The sequence below is a fragment of the Chlorocebus sabaeus genome, chromosome 5 (genome assembly GCF_047675955.1).
Source record: "Chlorocebus sabaeus isolate Y175 chromosome 5, mChlSab1.0.hap1, whole genome shotgun sequence".
Taxonomy (NCBI): Eukaryota; Metazoa; Chordata; class Mammalia; order Primates; family Cercopithecidae; genus Chlorocebus; species Chlorocebus sabaeus.
This window is the reverse complement of record NC_132908.1, coordinates 14,854,098-14,873,345: the sequence shown is the minus strand read 5'-3', so window position 1 is coordinate 14,873,345 and position 19,248 is coordinate 14,854,098. Positions and strand designations below refer to the sequence as shown.

General features: G+C 49.4%; 2 protein-coding genes across 8 annotated transcripts in view; one reads left to right on the top strand and one right to left on the bottom strand.

Annotated features, from left to right (window-relative positions):
* MYH11 (myosin heavy chain 11) overlaps positions 1 to 11,343 on the top strand; it is a 154,550-nt gene extending 143,207 nt beyond the window's left edge. For 2 of the 3 annotated variants that reach the window (XM_007986503.3, XM_073015192.1), the window contains exons 39-41: positions 37 to 145; positions 229 to 401; positions 11,211 to 11,343. In XM_007986503.3, the coding sequence (XP_007984694.1) occupies positions 37 to 145; positions 229 to 401; positions 11,211 to 11,343 (415 nt within the window). Of the gene's footprint in view, positions 1 to 36; positions 146 to 228; positions 402 to 6,475; positions 6,515 to 11,210 lie in introns of all 3 variants that reach the window. The other variant, XM_007986493.3, reaches the window with a different exon arrangement.
* Positions 11,344 to 13,338: 1,995 nt separating this feature from the next.
* Positions 13,339 to 19,248, bottom strand: part of NDE1 (nudE neurodevelopment protein 1) — a 51,136-nt gene continuing 45,226 nt past the window's right edge. For 4 of the 5 annotated variants that reach the window (XM_073015193.1, XM_073015195.1, XM_073015196.1 and 1 more), the window contains 2 exons: positions 18,393 to 18,544; positions 13,339 to 15,537 (listed from right to left, as the gene is read on the bottom strand). In XM_073015193.1, coding sequence (XP_072871294.1) covers positions 15,444 to 15,537; positions 18,393 to 18,544 — 246 coding nt within the window. In that variant the 3' untranslated portion in view covers positions 13,339 to 15,443. The other variant, XM_037989820.2, reaches the window with a different exon arrangement.

The following is a 19,248-nucleotide window of genomic DNA, read 5'->3' as shown; positions in this document are numbered from 1 at the left end:
TCCTCTGAAACCACCTGTTTTCCTTGCTGTTTGCAGAGAGAAACAGGCGGCCGCCAAGTCGCTGAAGCAGAAAGACAAGAAGCTGAAGGAAGTCTTGCTACAGGTGGAGGACGAGCGCAAGATGGCCGAGCAGTACAAGGAGCAGGTAGCCCCCGCAGCCCAGCCTCCCTCGAGCCCCCAGCCTCCCAGCTGGCCTCCCCTACCCACCCCTCCAACTCTCCTCGACAGGCAGAAAAAGGCAATGCCAGGGTCAAGCAGCTCAAGAGGCAGCTGGAGGAGGCCGAGGAGGAGTCCCAGCGCATCAACGCCAACCGCAGGAAGCTGCAGCGGGAGCTGGATGAGGCCACGGAGAGCAATGAGGCCATGGGCCGCGAGGTGAACGCGCTCAAGAGCAAGCTCAGGTGAGGAGCCCGTGGCCCAGGAAGACCCTGTCTCTCAGGCCAGAGAGAAGTGCTGGGGGCTCAGGCTCCCTTCGGCCTGGAAACGCCCCCTGTGCCCACAGCCACCACTCCCTTCTGTGGTTTATTCCTGCTCCTCCTTAATCACTAAGCTTAGTGTGGGCCAGGCACTGAGGCAGGCCCAGATCAGACCGGGGCCCTGCCTGGTAACAGCTTACCTTCTAGTTTCTTTAACGATAGACCATCTCCCATCCCATCCTCCAGGTGAGGAGGAGGAAGGGGCTATCCCCACTGTCTCCTCCAGCCTCTCCTTCATTGCATCACTGAGTCTTCATGGCATCCACTGAAGCTGCAACACCGCCCCCTGGCACTTCACCTCCTTCCTGACATGCTCTGCTCCTCCTTTCTCCCCCTCGGGACTGCTGCCATCTGGGCTGCATTATTCTGGGGTATGGGGGCTGTCCAGCATTCCCGTCAGTGGGAAAAAGATCCCTGAAAAGTAGCAGGTGCTTATATTCCTGGCCTCTACCCACCAGCTGCAGTAGCCCCCCACTCCACCACCCTGCAATGTGACAACCAAAAATGTCTCTAGGTGTTGCCAGAAGCCTCTAGAGATGGGAGGGTACAGCTGCCCCCCCGCTGAGAATTCCTGCTGTCAGTGCAGTAGGGGCTGTTTTCTCTCCCACGCCTCTGGTACCTTGGGGTGTCCCCACTGTTCCCAAGGGCTGCTTCCCCCACCCTGTCCATCCATCCCAATTGGCTCCCTGGAGGTTTTAGCTCCGGGCTTCCTGTCTCCCACGCCACTCCTCCCAGTTGTCCATGATTTCAACATCCATGTGGGCAGTGCAGCCTCTCGGTTCCTTGACTTTCCGGGCGATCCCGCTGCTTCTACCAGCCTAACCAGTGCTCCTAGGAGCCCTCACAGTTTGACCCTCAGGAATCTCATTGTCTGCCTGGCGCCACCTTTCTTTGGCTCTGTCCCCAATGGGGTCTTCACTCCCTCAATGCCATCAGCCTCTGATTCAGTTACAAACCAACCGTCTAGTAACCCCCATCGCGGAACCTCAACAGCCGGTTTCCCCTCTTGCATTGCTGCAATCACTTGGTGAAAGCACAACCCAAATGAAACTCAACACTTGGCCAGGCACAGGGCCCACATCTGTAACTCAGCACTTTGGGAGGCCAGAGCAGGTGGATCGCTTTGAGCTCAGGAGTTCAAGAGCAGCAAGACCCCATCTCCACAAAAAGCAAACAAACAAAAACTCAGCCAGGCGTGATGGCGGACACCTAAAATCCCAGCTACTCAGGAGGCAGAGGTGGGAGGATCAGTGGAGCCCCAGAGGTCAAGGCTGCAGTGAGCCATGATCTAGCCACTGCACTTACCCTGGATGAGAGAGTGAGACCCTGTCTCAAAAAACCCAAAACCCATTCTCCATCTTTTCCCACAGAGCAGGCCTTCTCAGGGGTCTTCCATACCCCTTACTTATCTTCTCACTCTCTGCTCTTTTCACTTTTTCTTTGAACTTGTTATCGCTCCTCCCCATTGTCACTGTCAGCTGGGGACCTTACTTCCTACTTAAATCAAAAGCAGAAATGATCATGAAACGTGCACAAGCTCCCACTGCCTCATCACCCTACCTCGCTGCACCTCTGCACACTTCTTTTTTTCCATTTCTGTGCTGAACCCTCTGGCACCAACCAAGGCCAACACCTCCAATGGACCCAGCCCTCTTGTTCACTCAAGCACATGGCTCCAAAAATCCTTACTTTGCAAGGTTTTCTCTTTCATTTGCTCCATCAGCAAATGGAACAACCTCTTAGCCCCACATCTACCTTGCTACCCTTACTACAAAACATATGTGAATGCCAAAATCCTGTCTCTACCAAAAAATATAAAAATTAGCTGTGGCGGCACATGCCTGTAGTCCCAGCTATTCAGGAGACTGAGGCACAAGCATGGCTTAAAACCGGGAGACAGAGGTTGCAGTCCAGCCTGGGTGACAGAATGAGACTCGGTCTCAAAAAAAAAAAACTGTGAAGAGCTGCTGGTTCCCCTCGCCCCCACCCGTCACTCTCCCAGAAGCCTCCCACAGGCGACACCAATGGCCAGATGTCCTCTGACAGGGCAGCAGCACGTGACGCAGCCCATCATGCGTCTGGCCTGATTCACTTGCTTCCCTGGACTTCCCAGACACCATCCTCACCTGCCTGTCCCCCCAATCTGTGGGGTTGTCCCTCTTTCTCTCCTCTGCTGATCCCTCATCTCAAAACCTGCTTACCACCGGAGTGCCCTAGGGTATCAACTTAGTTCTCTTTTGAGATGCAGTCTTGCGCTGTTGCCCAGGCTGGAGTGAAGTAGCACTATCTCAGCTCACTGCAACCTCCGCCTCCTGGTTCAAGCTATTTTCGGCTAATTTTTGTATTTTTAGTAGAGATGGGTTTCACCATGTTGCTCAGGCTGGTCTTGAACTCCTGACCTCGTGATCCACCTGCCTCGGCCTCCCAAAGTGCTGGGATTACAGGAGTGAGCCACCGCACCTGGCCTTAGTTCTCTTTTCATCTCTGTCCCCTGTTCTAGGTGAGAGGTCTCAACTAGTCTTGGCGCTTTAGAATTCCATCTGTATCTAATGACTCCTCAGTTCATCTTTGAGAAGCCCTAGCTTCTTCCTAGAACCTCAGACTGGCCTCCCATTCCCACATGGATGACTGTAGGCAGCTCACACCAAACGTGCTGTACCCCAAGCCCTGACTGAATGAACCTCTTCACCCCCAAACTGGCCCCTCTCTCCAGCCGAGCAGCTAAAATGAAGTTGCCAATAATTCAGATCCGAAACCTCGTGATCCTTCTTAACATTTTTGTCTCCTTTATGCCCTACACATCCCATCTGTGGGAGAATCTGGTCAACTTGCCCTAAACAGTCCTGCCCAGGCTGGGTGCAGTGGCTCACCCCTGTAATCCCAGCACTTTGGGAGGCCAACGCAGGTAGATCACCGGAGGTCAGGAGTTCCAGGCCAGCCTGATCAACATGGTGAAACGCCGTCTCTACTAAAAATACAAAAATCAGCCAGGTGTGGTGGGGCGCGCCTGTAATCCCAGCTACTCGGGAGGCTGAGGCAGGAGGATCGCTTGAAGCTGGGAGGCAGAGGTTACAGTGAGCCGAGATTGTGTCACTGCACTTCAGCCTGGGTGACAGAGCAAAATTCGATCTCCAAAAAAAAAAAAATCTCCAATGTCTAGGACAGCGCCAGGCAAAGTGAACCTTTATCCCTCAGGTCCTAGATATTTCCCCCGCTTCATTCTCATACCACCACAGCCATGTGCTAAACCTCTTACCACCTTTAATACTGATGACTTGATCTTTTCTTTTTAATTTTTAATCATACATGCATATAATTGCAAATAAAACATACCACCCCTATATATTTAAACCAGCATCACCTCTATCAACCGGTCACAATGAAATTAATACGATGAAAAGAGTATCAAGTTCAGCATCTAGCTACTGTGGCCACAACTTCATCACCAAGGCCAGAAGGCTACTTCTCCATTATAAAGGGAGTGACAACAGCCATTAGCCCCAAATAGACTCTCTCTGACATAATAATTTGACCTGTTTTAAAAAGTTGGAAAGGAAATGACTTTCTCAGGGTGCAGTTCAGTTACCGCATGGCATGCCCGGAAGCCATCTGAAATCACCTCTAGAGTTTAGGGACCACTGCACAAGACAGGGAAAAAGCCAAACCCCTCTGAAAAGGGGAAGACAGCAGCTGAAGCAGGGCACCAAGCCTTCAGGGAAGAGCCCCACTCGCTGTAGGGCGAGGGCCTGTTGGCCCCCCATGGACAGGAGAGAAACCAGGCCTAAGCTCCCACAGTACAGCTGGGGCCCGGAAGCATCTCCCATGGTTGAGGGAGAGCTATTGTCACTGTGAAGACCTCTAGGAGCCAGGTGCAGTGGCTCTCGCCTGTAATCCCAGCACTTTGGGAGGCCGAGGTGGGTGGGTCACCTGAGGTCAGGAGTTCGAGACCAGCCTGGCCAACATGGTGAAACCCCGTCTCTACTAAAAGCACAAAAGTTAGCTGGGCATGGTGGCAGATGCCTGTAATCCTAGCTACTCGGGAGGCTGAGGCAGGAGACTCACTTGCAACCCAGGAGGTGGAGGCTGCAGTGAGCCAAGATTACGCCACCACACTCCAGCCTTCACAGCAAGACTCTGTCCCCCCAAAAAAAAATAACCCTTGGATGTGCTCTGCTGGCAACAGGTCCCCCACCCCTCCTGAGTGGCTGGGCTGAGGGATGGGGACACAGCCACTCTGACTCTCTACCCCACTGCTGTCTCTGGTTCCCTTTCTCAGGCCCAGTGATTTTTTTTTTAATTTTTATTTTTATTATTTATTTTTAGACACAGTCTAGCTCTGTCGCCAGGCTGGAGTGCAGTGGCGTGACCCCAGTTCACTGCAACCTCCGCCTCACGGGTTCAAGCAATTCTCCTGCCTCAGCCTCTCAAGTAGCTGGGATTCAGGAGCACACTACCATGTCTGGCTAATTTTTGTATTTTTAGTAGAGACAGGGTTTTACCATGTTGTCCAGGCTGGTCTCAAACTCCTGGCCTCACACGATCTGCCTGCCTTGGCCTCTCAAAGTGCTGGGGTTACAGGCATGAGCCACTGCGCCCAGCCGGCCCAGTGATTCTTGAGCACATGCTGGATATCCCCTGTGGGCTCTGTCCCAAACACTTGAGCCTTTTTGGGCAGCCAAGGGCAGAGTGGAACAAAAAGACCGTTTTTGCCAGTTCCGACACGAACACACACGTAATGCAGGTCGAAGGTCTGTCCTGCCTTCTTTTTAAGGTGCACAAAACCATAAAACTGGGTACTAGGGCCCTAAGGGAGGTTAGTAAGCATGCCTGGCTCCTCAGCCAAGAAGGAATTGCAGTGCAAATTTCACCAAGTTTTATCAGCCAGACACATCTCAATACAAGCCTTACTCTAAAGCCAGACCCACCTACCTACCACTTGGTACACGCCCGGTTACCTCCGACAAGAGCCGCACAAGGCCTCCACCTCTCCCCTCTTGCTAGAGGCCCCAAAGCGAATGAAAAGCAACTAATCATACATCAAGGGAGATGTGGCTGCAGGTGCCTTGCCTGGGGCTTCTTGGCTTCTGTTCCGACACTGATTTTTCAAACTAGCTTGCTCAAATGCTTTTACTTCCCTGAACAGGTATGCAATCATGGGATTTATAGGAGGTTCTTAAAAGTAGCTCTAAAGGACAGACATTTTCCTTTCTATTTAAAAAAGTAGGCCGGGTGTGGTGGCTCACACCTGTTATCTCGGCGCTTTGGGAGGCCAAGGTGGGTGGATCACCTGAGGTCAGGAGTTCGAGACCAGCCTGGCCAACGTGGTGAAATTCCGTTTCTACTAAAAATACAAAAATTAGCCGGCCATGGTGGTGCATGCCTGTAATCCAAGCTACTCAGGAGGCCAAGGCAGGAGAATTGCTTGAACCGGGGAAGCGGAGGTTGCAGTCAGCAGAGATACATCACGCCACTGCACTCCATCCTGGGTGACAGAGGATCAAAAAACTGCTTATCTTTTCATGTACCAGCCTCACCAAGGGCTCTTGGCATCAGATGATTCACTGCAAGGTTGACTTAAGGATGCCTTTAATGCCAGGTGTGGTGGTTCATGCCTGTAATCCCAAATCCCAGCACTTTGGGAGGCCAAGGCAGGAGGATCACTTGATGTCAGGAGTTTGAGACCAGCCTGGCCAACATAGTGTAACCCCATCTATACTAAAAATACAAAAATTAGCCAAGCATGGTGGGGCATGCCTGTAATCCCAGCTACTCACAAGGCTGAGGTGAGGGGATCGCTTGAATCAGGGACCTAGAGGTGGCAGTGAACCAAGATTGCAGCCCAGCACTCCAGCCTGGGTGACAGAGCAAGACTCCATCTCAAAAAAGAGTGCCTTTAATTATTAAATCAAAGCAAATGTCTTTAACAATTAAGAATATACTTAACTGGGCTCCTTTTCGTTTGCTGATGGTAACCTCCGGGGATTCTCTCTCTGTTTCAGAGGGCCCCCCCAACAGGAAACTTCGCAATGATGCACCAGGTATCATGCCTTCAGCTTCGCAGCTGTGTGTTGTCTCAGTATCTATTTCCTTTCTGCCCAGTGCGCCCCTCTGCCCACCCCGATTTTTAAACCCTTGCACATTTCCACAAAATTCCTGCAAAATCTGAAGGCTTGGATATCTTAGTGCAAAGCTGTCTTTCATTGAAACCAAGATCAGGATGACAAATTGACCTCATCTCTTGACCCACTGTCCTTCCTGCCTCTGGGCAGTGCATGTGACATGACACCCAACAGTGTGCCCTTATCACTGCATCTTGACGAGATGTCAGAGGCTGTGTGGGGCTTGGATTTTTCTTCATGCCAAAAGCCACTCTTACACTGTCAGGGCACTCAGCAGTGCTGTCCTCCCTTGTCCAGTGAAGATACACCACTGAGTGAATATGACAGTTCCACTATCTGGGCACATTCCTAGAGAATGTACTTGGCTTCTAGTTGGCTGGTCTGGGTCACAAGTCAGAAATCACAAAGTTCATGGTAACTGCAGCGCAGCAACCAGTCCTCCCACGATTCAGCTTTCACAGGCTTGTCCGCAAAGGAAATGAGCTCACTGCTATGTCTGACAAATGCCAGGGGCTGCACGTGGCTTGAGTGATGTCTAACTACAAACTGCATTTTCAGCACATGGGGTGGAAGCTGACCACCGCAAAGCCAAGCACAGTCCTGGCAGAGCCTTTTCTGGAGACTTCACTGGCACGTACATGTTCAGGGAATGGGGAATGGACACCCAAGACTCGAGGATGCACACAGGGCCCTTCCCAAGAAAGCACAAAGAGGTCTCTGCTTCTCTGGGACTTGAAACAACTTTTTTTTTTTTTGAGACGGAGTCTCGCTGTCTCCCAGGCTGGAGTGCAATGGTGCAATCTTGGCTCACTGCAACCTCCGCCTCCCGGATTCAAGCGATTCTCCTACCTCAGCCTTCTGAGTAGCTGGGATTACAAGAACCTGCCACCTCACCCAGCTAATTTTTGTATTTTTATTAGAGATAGAATATCACCAGGTTGGCCAGGCTGATCTCCAACTCCTGACTTCAGGTGATCCGTGCACCTTGGCCTCCCAAAATGTTGGGATTACAGGCATGATGAACAACTTTTCATAGGTGAAGTTAGGCAATGTGGATCTGACTTCTTTCACCTCGTGGAGAGGCCAAACCAACCATCATTTGTGTGCATCTTCATTTTTGGAGAATCTCAGCTTTGCTGTCACCACCAAAATACTTAAATTTTAGCATGGGGTGAGGTCTTGTTAAGAGCCAGTTTTGTGGGGGAGCAGATGAGGCTCTGGGACACTTCGAGCAGCTCTCCTGCCAGCTCACTGGGATCACAGGATAAGCCGAATTCCAGGGTTGGCTGATGTGCAGAACCCAGCGGTCAGTGGGAAACCAAGTCCTTGCAAAGCAGCAGGTGCTTACATTCAAGTTGATTCCTGAGGCCTTGGATAAGTTGGGTCCAGGAATAGAATCCAAATGCTAGGCCAGGCGCAGTGTCTCACGCCTATAATCCCAGCACTTCGGGAGGCTGAGGCAGATGGATTACTTGAGGTCAGGAGTTCAAGACCAGCCTGGCCAACATGGTGAAACCTCATCTCTCCTAAAAATACAAAAATTAGCCAGTTGAGGTGGCACACATCTGTAGTCCCAGTTACTCAGAAGGCTGAGGCAAAAGAATCACTTGAACCTGGGAGGCAGAGGCTGCAGTGAGCCAAGATTGCGCCACTGCACTCTAGCCTGGGTGAGACAGTGAAACTCCATCTCAAAAAAACCCACAAAAAAACAGATTCTCCAGGATCAGACCCTTTAAGAAAACCTTTAGAGGGAGTCCCTTAGTTCCTGTAACAAGTATAGTTGGTGCCAACCTTGGTCTAGGATTTGCAACCAGTTCCAAGAAAAGCACTTGAGCCAAAACAGAGTGTCTTGCAGGCTGACAGCCAAGCAAGCAGCTTCCAATGACTCAGGGCACAATGTATTTCTTAGGTCAAGGGAGCCAAGGGAGCAAATTTATCCATTAAGCTTTTCCAGTTAGCAAATGGACTCTTCCAAGAGCCAAAAAGTGTGTGCCTGGAGCACTGATGAGAAGGTTAGGGACTACTTCCCAGCTCCAGGTTAGCTCAGCTGGTTTTTGTTTTTTTAAAAGACAGTCTTGCTGTCACCCAGGCTGAAGTGCAGTGGCACAATGTTGGCTCACTGCAGCCTTTGCCTCCTGGGTTCAAGCAATTCTCCTGCCCCAGCCTCCTGTGTTGTTGGGATGACAGGCGCCCACCACCATGTTGGCCAGGATGGTCTTGAACAAATGACCTCAAAAGCGATCCACCCCGCCTCGGCCTCCCAAAGTGCTGGGATTACAGGCATGAGCTGCTGCACCTGGCCAGCCCATCAGGTTTTGAACCTGGAGTTAAAACTGTAAGGAAGCGAGCTGTGCGGGGAGCGTACAGGGAACGGCCAAATTGCTGCTGCTGTCTGCTCTGAATTTGGGGATCCTTCTGAGTCAAGTGCTTGCAAGACAGTGCTAAAAGAAAGACTTGAGGGTCACGTCTAGAGAGAGGAGGATGGAGAGTTCTCTAGCAGGGCTGCAAGTCCAGAAGCTTCTCTCTGAAGCTGGACTAGGACTGTTTACTTTGGAGTGGCTGCAACTTTTAAGTCTTTATTCCTGATTCCTGCACTGCCGGAAGCCCCATCCTTTACAGCCAGGTGGGCTTTCCCAGCTGGGGCCTCTCCCATCTTCTGTCAACAAAAGGGTCATACTGGGAGTTCCTCTTCTCAGCGATCATGAATCTCTGGGTCTTGCTTACACCTCTAATCTTACCTGTCTGAGTTGTTTCTTTTTCTTGAGACGAAGTCTCGCCCTGTTGCCCAGGCTGGAGTGCAGTGGCGCCATCTCAGCTCACTGCAAGCTCCACCCCCCAGGTTCAAGCCATTCTCCTGCCTCAGCCTCTGAAGTAGCTGGGGCTACAGGTGTGTGCCACCACACCTGGCTGATTTTTTTGTATTTTAGTAGAGACGGGGTTTCACCATGTTAGCGAGGATGGTCTCGATCTCCTGACCTCGTGATCCGCCCGATTCGGCCTCCCAAAGTGCTGGGATTACAGGCGTGAGCCACTGCACCCGGCCGAGTTGTTCCTTTTGACTGAAGAATCAGTCACTGAGTTGTGTTCATCCTTGTGGCTTCTTGTCCAGCCTTTGTGTAGGGAGCAAAAGTCTGCTTGCTTTTTTGATGTCCTAAAATAAGACCTGTCTTCCAATTCAGGTCAAACAGGGCCACATGGCCAGAACCCAACATGATTATTTGTTGCAGTCGCTGAGAAGAGTTAAGTGTTTCTTCCGAACAGTGCAGGTCAGCAACAAGGCGGGTCTGATTTTTCCTCCTTCTGCCCACTCCCCTCCTCCTACCCAAAGTCTCCCCTCACATGACCAGCCCTTCTTGTGAAGTCGAGGTGATAAACTTAGAGAACCAGGGCAGAGAGGAGATGGGAGTAGTAAGGAGAGAGGGAGGGGTGTCCTACCGGCTGGAGCTAAAATCCACCTCAGAGGCCAGGCACACTGGCACACACCTCTAATCCCAACACTTTGAGAGGCTGAGACAGGTGGATTGTTTGAGGCCAGGAGTTGAGACCAGTCCGCATCACATGGCAAAATCCCCCCTCTACTAAAAATACAAAAATTAGCCAGGCGTGGTGGTGTGTGTGTGCCTGTATGCCCAGCTACTCAGGAGGCTGAGGTTTAAGGATTGCGGGAACCCAGGAGGCGGAGGTTGCAGTGAGCCGAGATCATGCCACAGCACTCCAGCCTGGGTGACAGAGACTCTTGTCTTCAAGTTTTTTTAAATCCACTTTGGAGGCCAGGTGTGGTGGCCCACACCTGTAATGCCAGCACTTTGGGACGCCAAGTTAGGAGCACTGCTTGAGCCCAGGAGTTCAAGACTAGCTTGGGCAACAATATCAAGACCTCATGTCAATAAAATAATCCACTTTGGATTAACACGTATAATCTCCTTTTCTGATAATCATTGGGCACCTGTTTTATGCCATGTGTGGTGTGTTCCACGGTCAGCAAAACAGATGCAGCAGTCCCTGCAGTGGGGAAGACTCAGTCCAGGAAGCTCCACACCAGCAAGACGCGCTGTCCTGCCTTTTAACCAGGGAGCCCCTCTGTGTCCCTCACCTCCCCCTCTCTCAAGGCTGCCCTTGTCCATTTCACCTTCCAATTCAAATCTTGAAAATCCACCTCTAAGGCGAATGGGGGTGAGGACATACAGAAGAAAAACAGTATGTTCTCTCTTCATCTCTGCCCCGTGGGCTATGAATAAAGTCAGAAGACAAAATCCCCAACTTGGTTTTTGGGTTTTTTTTCCTATTCTAAATCAAAGACCAGAATCCTGGGGGTTCTCAAATGACCAAGCCTGACATTTTTAAAAGCAGATAGTCTTGCTTTCAAAAACCTTTTCCACTCCCCACAACCAATTTCAGCTGATTAAATTCAATCAATCATGCCTTAAGACTGGCCAGGATTTGTTGACTTCAACTTGAATACCTGCATCTTATTTGTGCCGTGTTTTCTGCCATAAAAAAATAGATGTATATTGCAACAGGACTACAGCTACAAGTTTAAAATAGATTTATAAAAAATCTATCCCAACCATGAAGGTTTCTTTGCTAAAGAAATGTGTTTTCTTACAACCCACAGGCGAGGAAACGAGACCTCTTTCGTTCCTTCTAGAAGGTCTGGAGGACGTCGAGTTATTGAAAATGCAGATGGTTCTGAGGAGGAAATGGACACTCGAGATGCAGACTTCAACGGAACCAAGGCCAGTGAATAAGCAACTTTCTAGAGTTTTACACCACGGCAAGAAAAACCAAAAACCAAAGAACCCGAAACAAAGCAAAACCCAGCAGACTGTACTTAGCATTGTCTAAATCCATTCTCAAATTCCAAACATCACAGACACCTTTCACACAAGAAATACAAAAACCACCACTCTCCAGCCTGGGCAACGTAGTGAAACCTTGTCTATCCAAAAATTTCAAAATAAGCTGGGCGTGGTGGTACACGCCTGTGGTCCCAGCTACTACGGAGGCTGAGCCAGGAGGATCGCTCGAGCCCAGGAGTTCGAAAATGCAGTGAGCTGTAATTGCATCACTGTACTCCAGCCTGGGCAACAGAGATCCTGTCTCAACAACACCCACCCCCACTACCCCTGTATTCTAGGTATAAATTGAAGTTTGTATGATGTAAGAGATGAGAAAAACCCAACAGGAAACATATATCCTCCAGTTCTATGGATTGTGCAGACATTGAGTTTTTAGAAAAACATATCCATGGTAACTGGTCCCTGGCAATTTTGTTTACATGAAATGGGGAGAAAGTCACCGAAATGGGTGTCGCCGCCACCACCCCCCCCTTCATTCCCTAACCTGCGAACCTTTCCAACTTCTCACATCAGGCCTTTGAGATTTCTTTCCTCCTCTCCTGGTTTCCACACCTCAGACACGCACAGTTCACCAAGTGCCTTCTGTAGCCACATGAATTGAAAAGGAGACGCTGCTCCCACGGAGGGGAGCAGGAGTGCTGCACTGTTTACACCCTGACTGTGCTTAGAAACACCTTCACTAATAAACGGTTATAAATCACAGTGTCGTTGGCTGTTCTGTTGAGCTGTCTTCTAGAGAGGAAAAGAAGTTGGGGAAAGCTGGGTTTTGCTTCATTGTCCCAAAGACTCTCTGATGTCAGGGTTATTTCATGAATGGAGAAACTGAGGCCTAGAGAGGTGAAATCAATTGCCTATGACCCCACAGCCAGCAAAAGAGCAGAGCAGAGATGCAAAGTGAGACTGTCTAACGGGGGTTATTGGGCCATTCGGCGGGGAGGGCGGGGGAAGAGAAATAAGGCGATGTGTGGTCCAAGGGCCACTGCCCCCTGCCTTGAAGATGATTGGGAAGAACATCTTCACTCATCAAAATCAGTATCATATGAAAAATACAGGATTTCCTTGATTTTTTAAAACACAAGGTCTTCCCAATGAGTCAGTAAACACTTTCTACAAAAGGTCAGATGATGGCTGGGTACAGTGGCTCACACCTGTAATCGCAGCACTTTGGGAGGCTGAGATGGGAAGATCACTTTAGGCCATGAGTTGGAAACCAGCCTGGCCAAGAGAGACCCCCATCCCTATAAAAAAAAGTTTTTGTAAGTAAACCAGGCAGGATAGTGCACACCTGTACTCCCAACTACTTGGAAGGCTGAGGCAGGAGGATGTTAGTCAGGAGTTCGAGGCTGCAGTGAGCTACGATCATACCACTGCACTGCAGCCTAGAACAGTAAGACCCTGTCTCACACACCACCACCACCCAGTCAGATAGTATTTTAGCCTTTACAGGCTACATATGGTCTTGCCGAATATTCATCTTTTTTAAAACAACCCTTAAAAAGGTAATAAATCATTCTTAGAGTAAGGGCCATAAAAACAAGCTGTAGACCCTATCCTTCTTTCAGCTTGAGTGTTTTAGACAGACATGCCTGCAAGGCTCTGTTCAACACAAACAATGCGGTACACCACCAACTCCGTGGGATCAGACAGATTTGGGAGACAGGAAACATGGCAACGGAGGACTCCACCCTGTGACCAGATGCTAATATGCCTTGAATGACGCACAAACACATCCCATGTACATTTCTAAAAACCTGGCTTGAATAGAAAATTTTAAAAAGATTTTTTCACATTTTATGACTTGGCTAAAAAAAGTTTTTCACCACTCTATGAGAAAACATAGAAGTACAAACATACAAAGCCTCTTTGACCACCAGCCCAAACCAGTTCAACATTCACTTCTCTTGATTTTATTGATCTTTTAAAAAAAATAAAAGGACATCTTTTATGGATACAGGTTAGGATGTTTCTAGGGTAAGAAACCTACCATTGCAGCTTAATTCTCTGCAGAATTTCAGTAGCACTTGGAAAGTTCTGCTTTCAACCTGAAATTTTTGCTGTTCTTCCAGAAAATAACTTAGTAACAAAATGAAGGCCGTGAAGCTGCAGGCGCACTCCAGAAATTAGTGTGTTCTTTAACTTGTGTCCCAAAGAGACAGCAGCTCCTAACACGCAGTGGTGACCGGACACACCGTGGTGTGTTGGAAATCCCGTGTTCACGTCTTTGACAAGGAAGCCTCCAACAATGATCTCGTGCTTTATTCTTATTTGAAGATCACCCTGGTTACTTCATTATGACTTTGAATGAAGTCCTGGCTTAGTGGCTGCATTACCATGGCCACCCCCAAAGACCCCTCAGGGTCCTGAGGCAGAATTCCCCCCGTCCCACTAGGGGACTCAGGAAAACGAATGATTGCAGTTTGCCAAAAGAGGACAGATTTCCCACTGATGCTGGTTGGTCTGGAAAATTACTCTGAAAACTCAAACACACCTCTAGAAATCTCAATGAGAAGAAGGCTACCGTCTCAGAGGTTTATGCCACTTTTTTTTTTTTTTTCTTTTTTTTTGGAGACGGAGTCTCACTCTGTTGCCCAGGCTGGAGGACAGTAGCGCCATCTTGGCTCACTGCAACCTCTGCCTCCCAGGTTCAAGCAATTCTCCTGCCTCACCCTCCTGAGTAGCTGGAATTACAGGTGCCCACCACTGCACCCAGCTAATTTTTTATATTATTAGTAGAGACAGGGTTTCACCATGTTGGCCAGGCTGGTCTTAAACTCCTGACCTCAGGTAATCCACCCACCTCGGCCTCCCAAAGTGCTAGGATTATAGGCCTAAGCCACCACGCCCGGCCTATTCCACAGTTTTTAAAAGGGCATGTGACTGTTCTGTTCTTGGTTATTAGACATGATTTCAGTACACCACAAAGCATTGGGAGATTTTGTTCTGGAAGACAATTCCAGCTGGTTGGGGGCTGGGGGAAGAGTCTCTGAGAGAAGCTCCATCCCACGTTTAAGGAGACTTGGGACATTAACAACACTTGTCAAGACCAATCAGGGCCAGACACAGTGACTCACGCCTGTAATTCCAGCACTATGGGAGGCTGAGACGGGAGGATCACTTGAGGCCAGGAGTTCAAGACCAGCCTGGCCAACATGGTGAAACTCCGTTTCTCACTAAAACTAAACATACAAAATTAGCAGGTGTAGTGGCACACTCCTGTAGTCCCAGCTACTCAGGAGGCTGAGATAGGAGAATCGCTTGAACCTGGGAGGCAGAGGCTGCAGTGAGCCGAAATCGCACCACCGCACTCCAGCCTGGACGAAACAGGGCAAGAGCATGACTGTCTCAAAAAAAAAAAAAAAAAAAAAAAAAAGACCAATCAGGACTCTGCTTGGCTTAGCTCAACATGATGGGGTATGAGAGCAACGGTTCACACTTGAAATCCTAGCACTCTGGGAGGCCAAGGTGGGAGGATCACTTGAGGCCAGGAGTTCAAGACCACCCTCGGCAACATGGCAAAACCCCGTCTCTACTAAAAATACAAAAAATTTAGCCAGGCCTGGTGGTGGCTGCCTGTAATCCCAGCTACCTGGAAGACTCAGGCACAAGAACGGTTTGAACCCAGGAGGCGGAGGCTGCAGTGAGCTGAGATCACGCCACTGCACTCCAACCTGGGCGACAGAGTGAGACTCTATCTCAAAAACAGAAACAACAGGGTAGCCTCATCACCAACACCTTAGAGCCCTTCCCAGAGAGCCCAATTTGTCCCTCTTTGCAATGCACACACTGGCAGGCAGGGATGAGGAGACATTTCCCAGGGACAAACCCCAGAGCACAGGTGATGGCCTCAGTCATTGGCTTGGGCCGCAAAGCGAACTACGGAGACTGCTCTTATTTCTCAAACTAACTTAAAATAAAACCTAGCGTAAAAAAGACGACAAAAAGGAACGACTCCTGCACCGACACCAAGAGCTTCAGCTTCCGTGGTTTTCCTAAAGCAACATCTTGACTACCCCCTGGGCTGACGGCAGCGGCGATGAAGACATGTGTGAAGGCGGCTTCCCAAATTCCAGGCGCTTCCCCAACCTTCAGACAGAGCAAACCAAATTAAGCTGACATGACAGCTGTGACAAACTGGCTAGCACCGGGGCCCACAGAGTTATAAGGGTGACCATCAAGAGTCGGGAGCAGGGTCTCACAGGGTCTCAATTTTCTCTCCTGTGAAATGAAGAAGAGGACACTGGCTACCTGGCTCTCAGATTCCAAGGTCACACAAAACGCCCAGTCTCAGACCCACTAGAAAAATCCATCTCTTACCTATTGTTTGTTTTACAGCCTGGGCAACACAGTGAGACCCTGTCTCTACAAAAAATGCAAACAAAAATTAGCTGGGTGTGGTGGCCTGCATGTGTAGTCCCAGCTACTTGGGAGGCTGAGGCGGAAGGATCGCTTGAGCCCGGAAGGTGGAGGTTGCAGTAAGCCAAGATCACGCCACTGCAGTCTCGCCCGGATGACAGAGTGAGACCCTGTCTCAAAAAAAAGGCCAGGCATGGTGGCTCATGCTTGTAATCCCCAGCACTTGGTAGGCCAAGGTGGGAGGATTGCCTGAAAAAAATCAACCAGAAAACTCACTTCTAGAAATCTCAATGAGAAGCAGACTACAGTCTCAGAGGTATATTCTGAAACTCAAAGCCAGGAGGTTTGAGAACAGTCTAGGCAACATAGCAAGACTTTCTATAAAACATAAAAAAAATTAGCCAGGGGTAGTGGTGTGCACCTACAGTCCCAGCTACTTGGGAGGCTGAGGCAATATGGCTTGAGCCCAGGAAGATGAGGCTGCAGTGAGCTATGGTCGCACCACTGCATTCCAGCCTGGGAGACTCAGCAAAACCTTGTCTCATATCGGGGGAAAAAAAGAACAAAAAAAAAACAGAATTTTTTTTTTTTTTTTTTTTTGAGAAAGAGCCTCACTCTGTTGCCCAGACTGGAGTGCAGTGGTACAACCTTGGCTCACTGCAACCATCGCCTCCTGGGTTCAAGTGATTCTTGTGCCTCAGTCACCGGAGTAGCTGGGACTACAGGCATCCACCACCATGCCTGGCTAATTTTCATATTTTTAGTAGAGACAGGGTTTCACCATGTTGCCCAGTTTGGTCTTGTGAACTCCTGGCCTCAAGTGATCCACCCTCCTCTGCCTCCTGAAGTGCTGGGATTACAGGTCTCAGCCACTGCACCTGGCCTAAAAATCCACATGTAAAGGTCTAAAAGTTATGTGCATGCCATGGAAAAGATTCTTAGTTTCCTGCCACGTGTCTGCTGCAAACCCATCAAATTCCTATGGCTTGGGGCCCAGACAGATGGCAGACACACACCTTGCAGAATTCCTGAATCTGAAAGCTGCCCCCCCTTTTTTTTTTTTTTCTCCTGAGACAAGGTCTCAGCTTCATCACCCAGGCTGGAGTGCAGTGGCTGGGAACATGGCTCACTGCGGCCTCAACCTCCTGAGCTCAATTGATCCACTGGCCTCAGCCTCCCAAAGTGCTGGGATTACAAGTGCGAGCCACTGTGCCTGGCCCTGACTTTCTTTAGGCAAGAAAATCAATGATACTGTTAGAGGTCAGATCTGTGCTGTCCCACCGGGTGGCTGGTTTCAGGAACATAGTCTGGCTAGAAGTTAGTGCCAGTTTCTCGAAAGTTCTACAGATTTTAAAAGGAAAAAACAAAGGCCGGTTGCAGCGGCTCATGCCTGCAATCCCAGCACGTTGGGAGGCCGAGGTGGGTGGATCACAAGGTCAGGAGATCAAGACCATCCTAACAGTGAAACCCCGTTTCTACTAAAAATACAAAAAACTAGCTGGGTGTGGTGGCACACGCCTGTAATCCCAGCTCCTCAGGAGGCTGAGGCAGGAGAATTGCTTGGACCTGGGAGGCAGAGGTTGCAGTGAGTTGAGATCATGCCACTGCACTCCAGCATAGGCGACAGAGCAAAACTCTGTCTCAAAAAAAAAAAAAAAAAACTTCAGGGTAAGCAGAGCCGTGATTGATGCTCAATTCCCCAAATAAGGGCTTTATTTTTATTTAATTACTAACTTTTTGATATGGAGTCTTGCTCTGTCGCCCAGGCTGCTGTGCAGAGGCACAATTTTGGCTCACTACAATCTCTGCCTCCAGGGTTCAAATGATTCTCCTTCCTCAGCCTCCCGAGTAGCTAGGACTATAGGCACATGCTACCATGCCTGGCTAATTTTTCTATTTTTTGGTGGAGATGGTGTTTTACCAATGTTGCCCAGACTGGTTTTGAACTCCTGACCTCAAGTGATCCACCTGCCTTGGCCTCCCAGACTGCTGGGATTAAAGGCATGCGACACCACACCTGGCCCAAATAAGGGTTTCATACAGGACATTCTCACAGTGTAACCAAGAGAAGCAGCTGTAGAATCAAATGACAGAAATGACCCTCTTGGCCAGGCATGGTATCCCACACCTGTCGTCCCAGCACTTTGGGAGGATGAAGGGTGAGGATCGCTTGAAGTTCAGAGTTTGAGACCAAACTCAGCAACATGGCAAAACCCTGTCTTTAGAAAAAATACAAAAACTTAGCCAGGTATGGTGGCACACACCTGTACTCCCAGCTACTCAGGGGACTGAGGTGGGAAGACTGAGCTGGGAGGCAGAGGGTGAGCCATGATCTCACCATCGTAATCTAGCCTGGGTGACAAAGTGAGACCCTGTCTCACAAAACAAGACCCTCTCTCCAGCCCTTTGTCCAAGCCACAAGACACCACCTAATGCTGCCTGCAGGGAGCAGAGGAGAGGGTAAGGTTTGCTGAAATAATCCTATAATTTAAAAAGACACATGGCTGTGCGCTGGGGGTGAGTGTTTCTTGCCTGGGGTAGGCGGGTTCTTCCCGCAAGCGAGAGGTTTATTAGAAGGTACTGACCCCTTATCGCCCAAAGGCACACTGCTGCTGCTCGGCCGTCTCTCACCACCATCTCTGTTCTTGCTGCTCCGCCCAGAGGTTGGGCCACCGGTTCGGTTTGGGGACTGATCGTACACGAGGTTCCGGCAGGAAGCGAGTTTGGACTCCAGTGCCTGGAGAGAAATACTTTTATCTCTCAAGTTATAGGCAAGGACTAGTCTGTCTTACCGGAGCCTGTACAGAAGAACAAACCCCAGACAGTGGTTCTCAAACTGCTGTGCACTGGAATTCCAAGGTGGGACCCCAAGAAAAATCCAGTGTATATGCCAGTCTCAGAATCAAGCACCTTAAGTATTCGGGAGCTGGCTGGGCACAATGGCTTACACCTGTAAGCCCAGCACTCTGGGAGGCCAAGGCAGGAGGATGGCTTGACGTCAGGAGTTTGAGACCAGCCTGGTCCACAAAGTGAGATCTCATCTCAGTTTGTTTTTTGTTTAACTTTTTTAAACAAGGTCTCACTGTGTCACCCAGGCTAGAGTGCACTGGTGAGATCACAGCTCACTGCAGCCTCAACCTTCCAGGCTCAACCAATCCCTCCCACCTCAGCCTCCTGAGCAGCTGGGATTATAAGCGTCCACAATCATGCCCAGCTAATAAAAAAAACTTTTTTAATGCAAAAAATCTTTTAATTACAAAAAATTTTTTTAAATGTTTGTGAGCTTCCTGGAAAAAGATCACAGCTCACTGCAGCCTCAACCTCCCAGGCTCAGGCAATCCTCCCACCTCAGCCTCCTGAATAGCTAGGACTATGCACAATCATGCTCCACAAAAAAAAAAAAACAAAAAAAAAATTAATGAAATAAAATTTTTAATTACA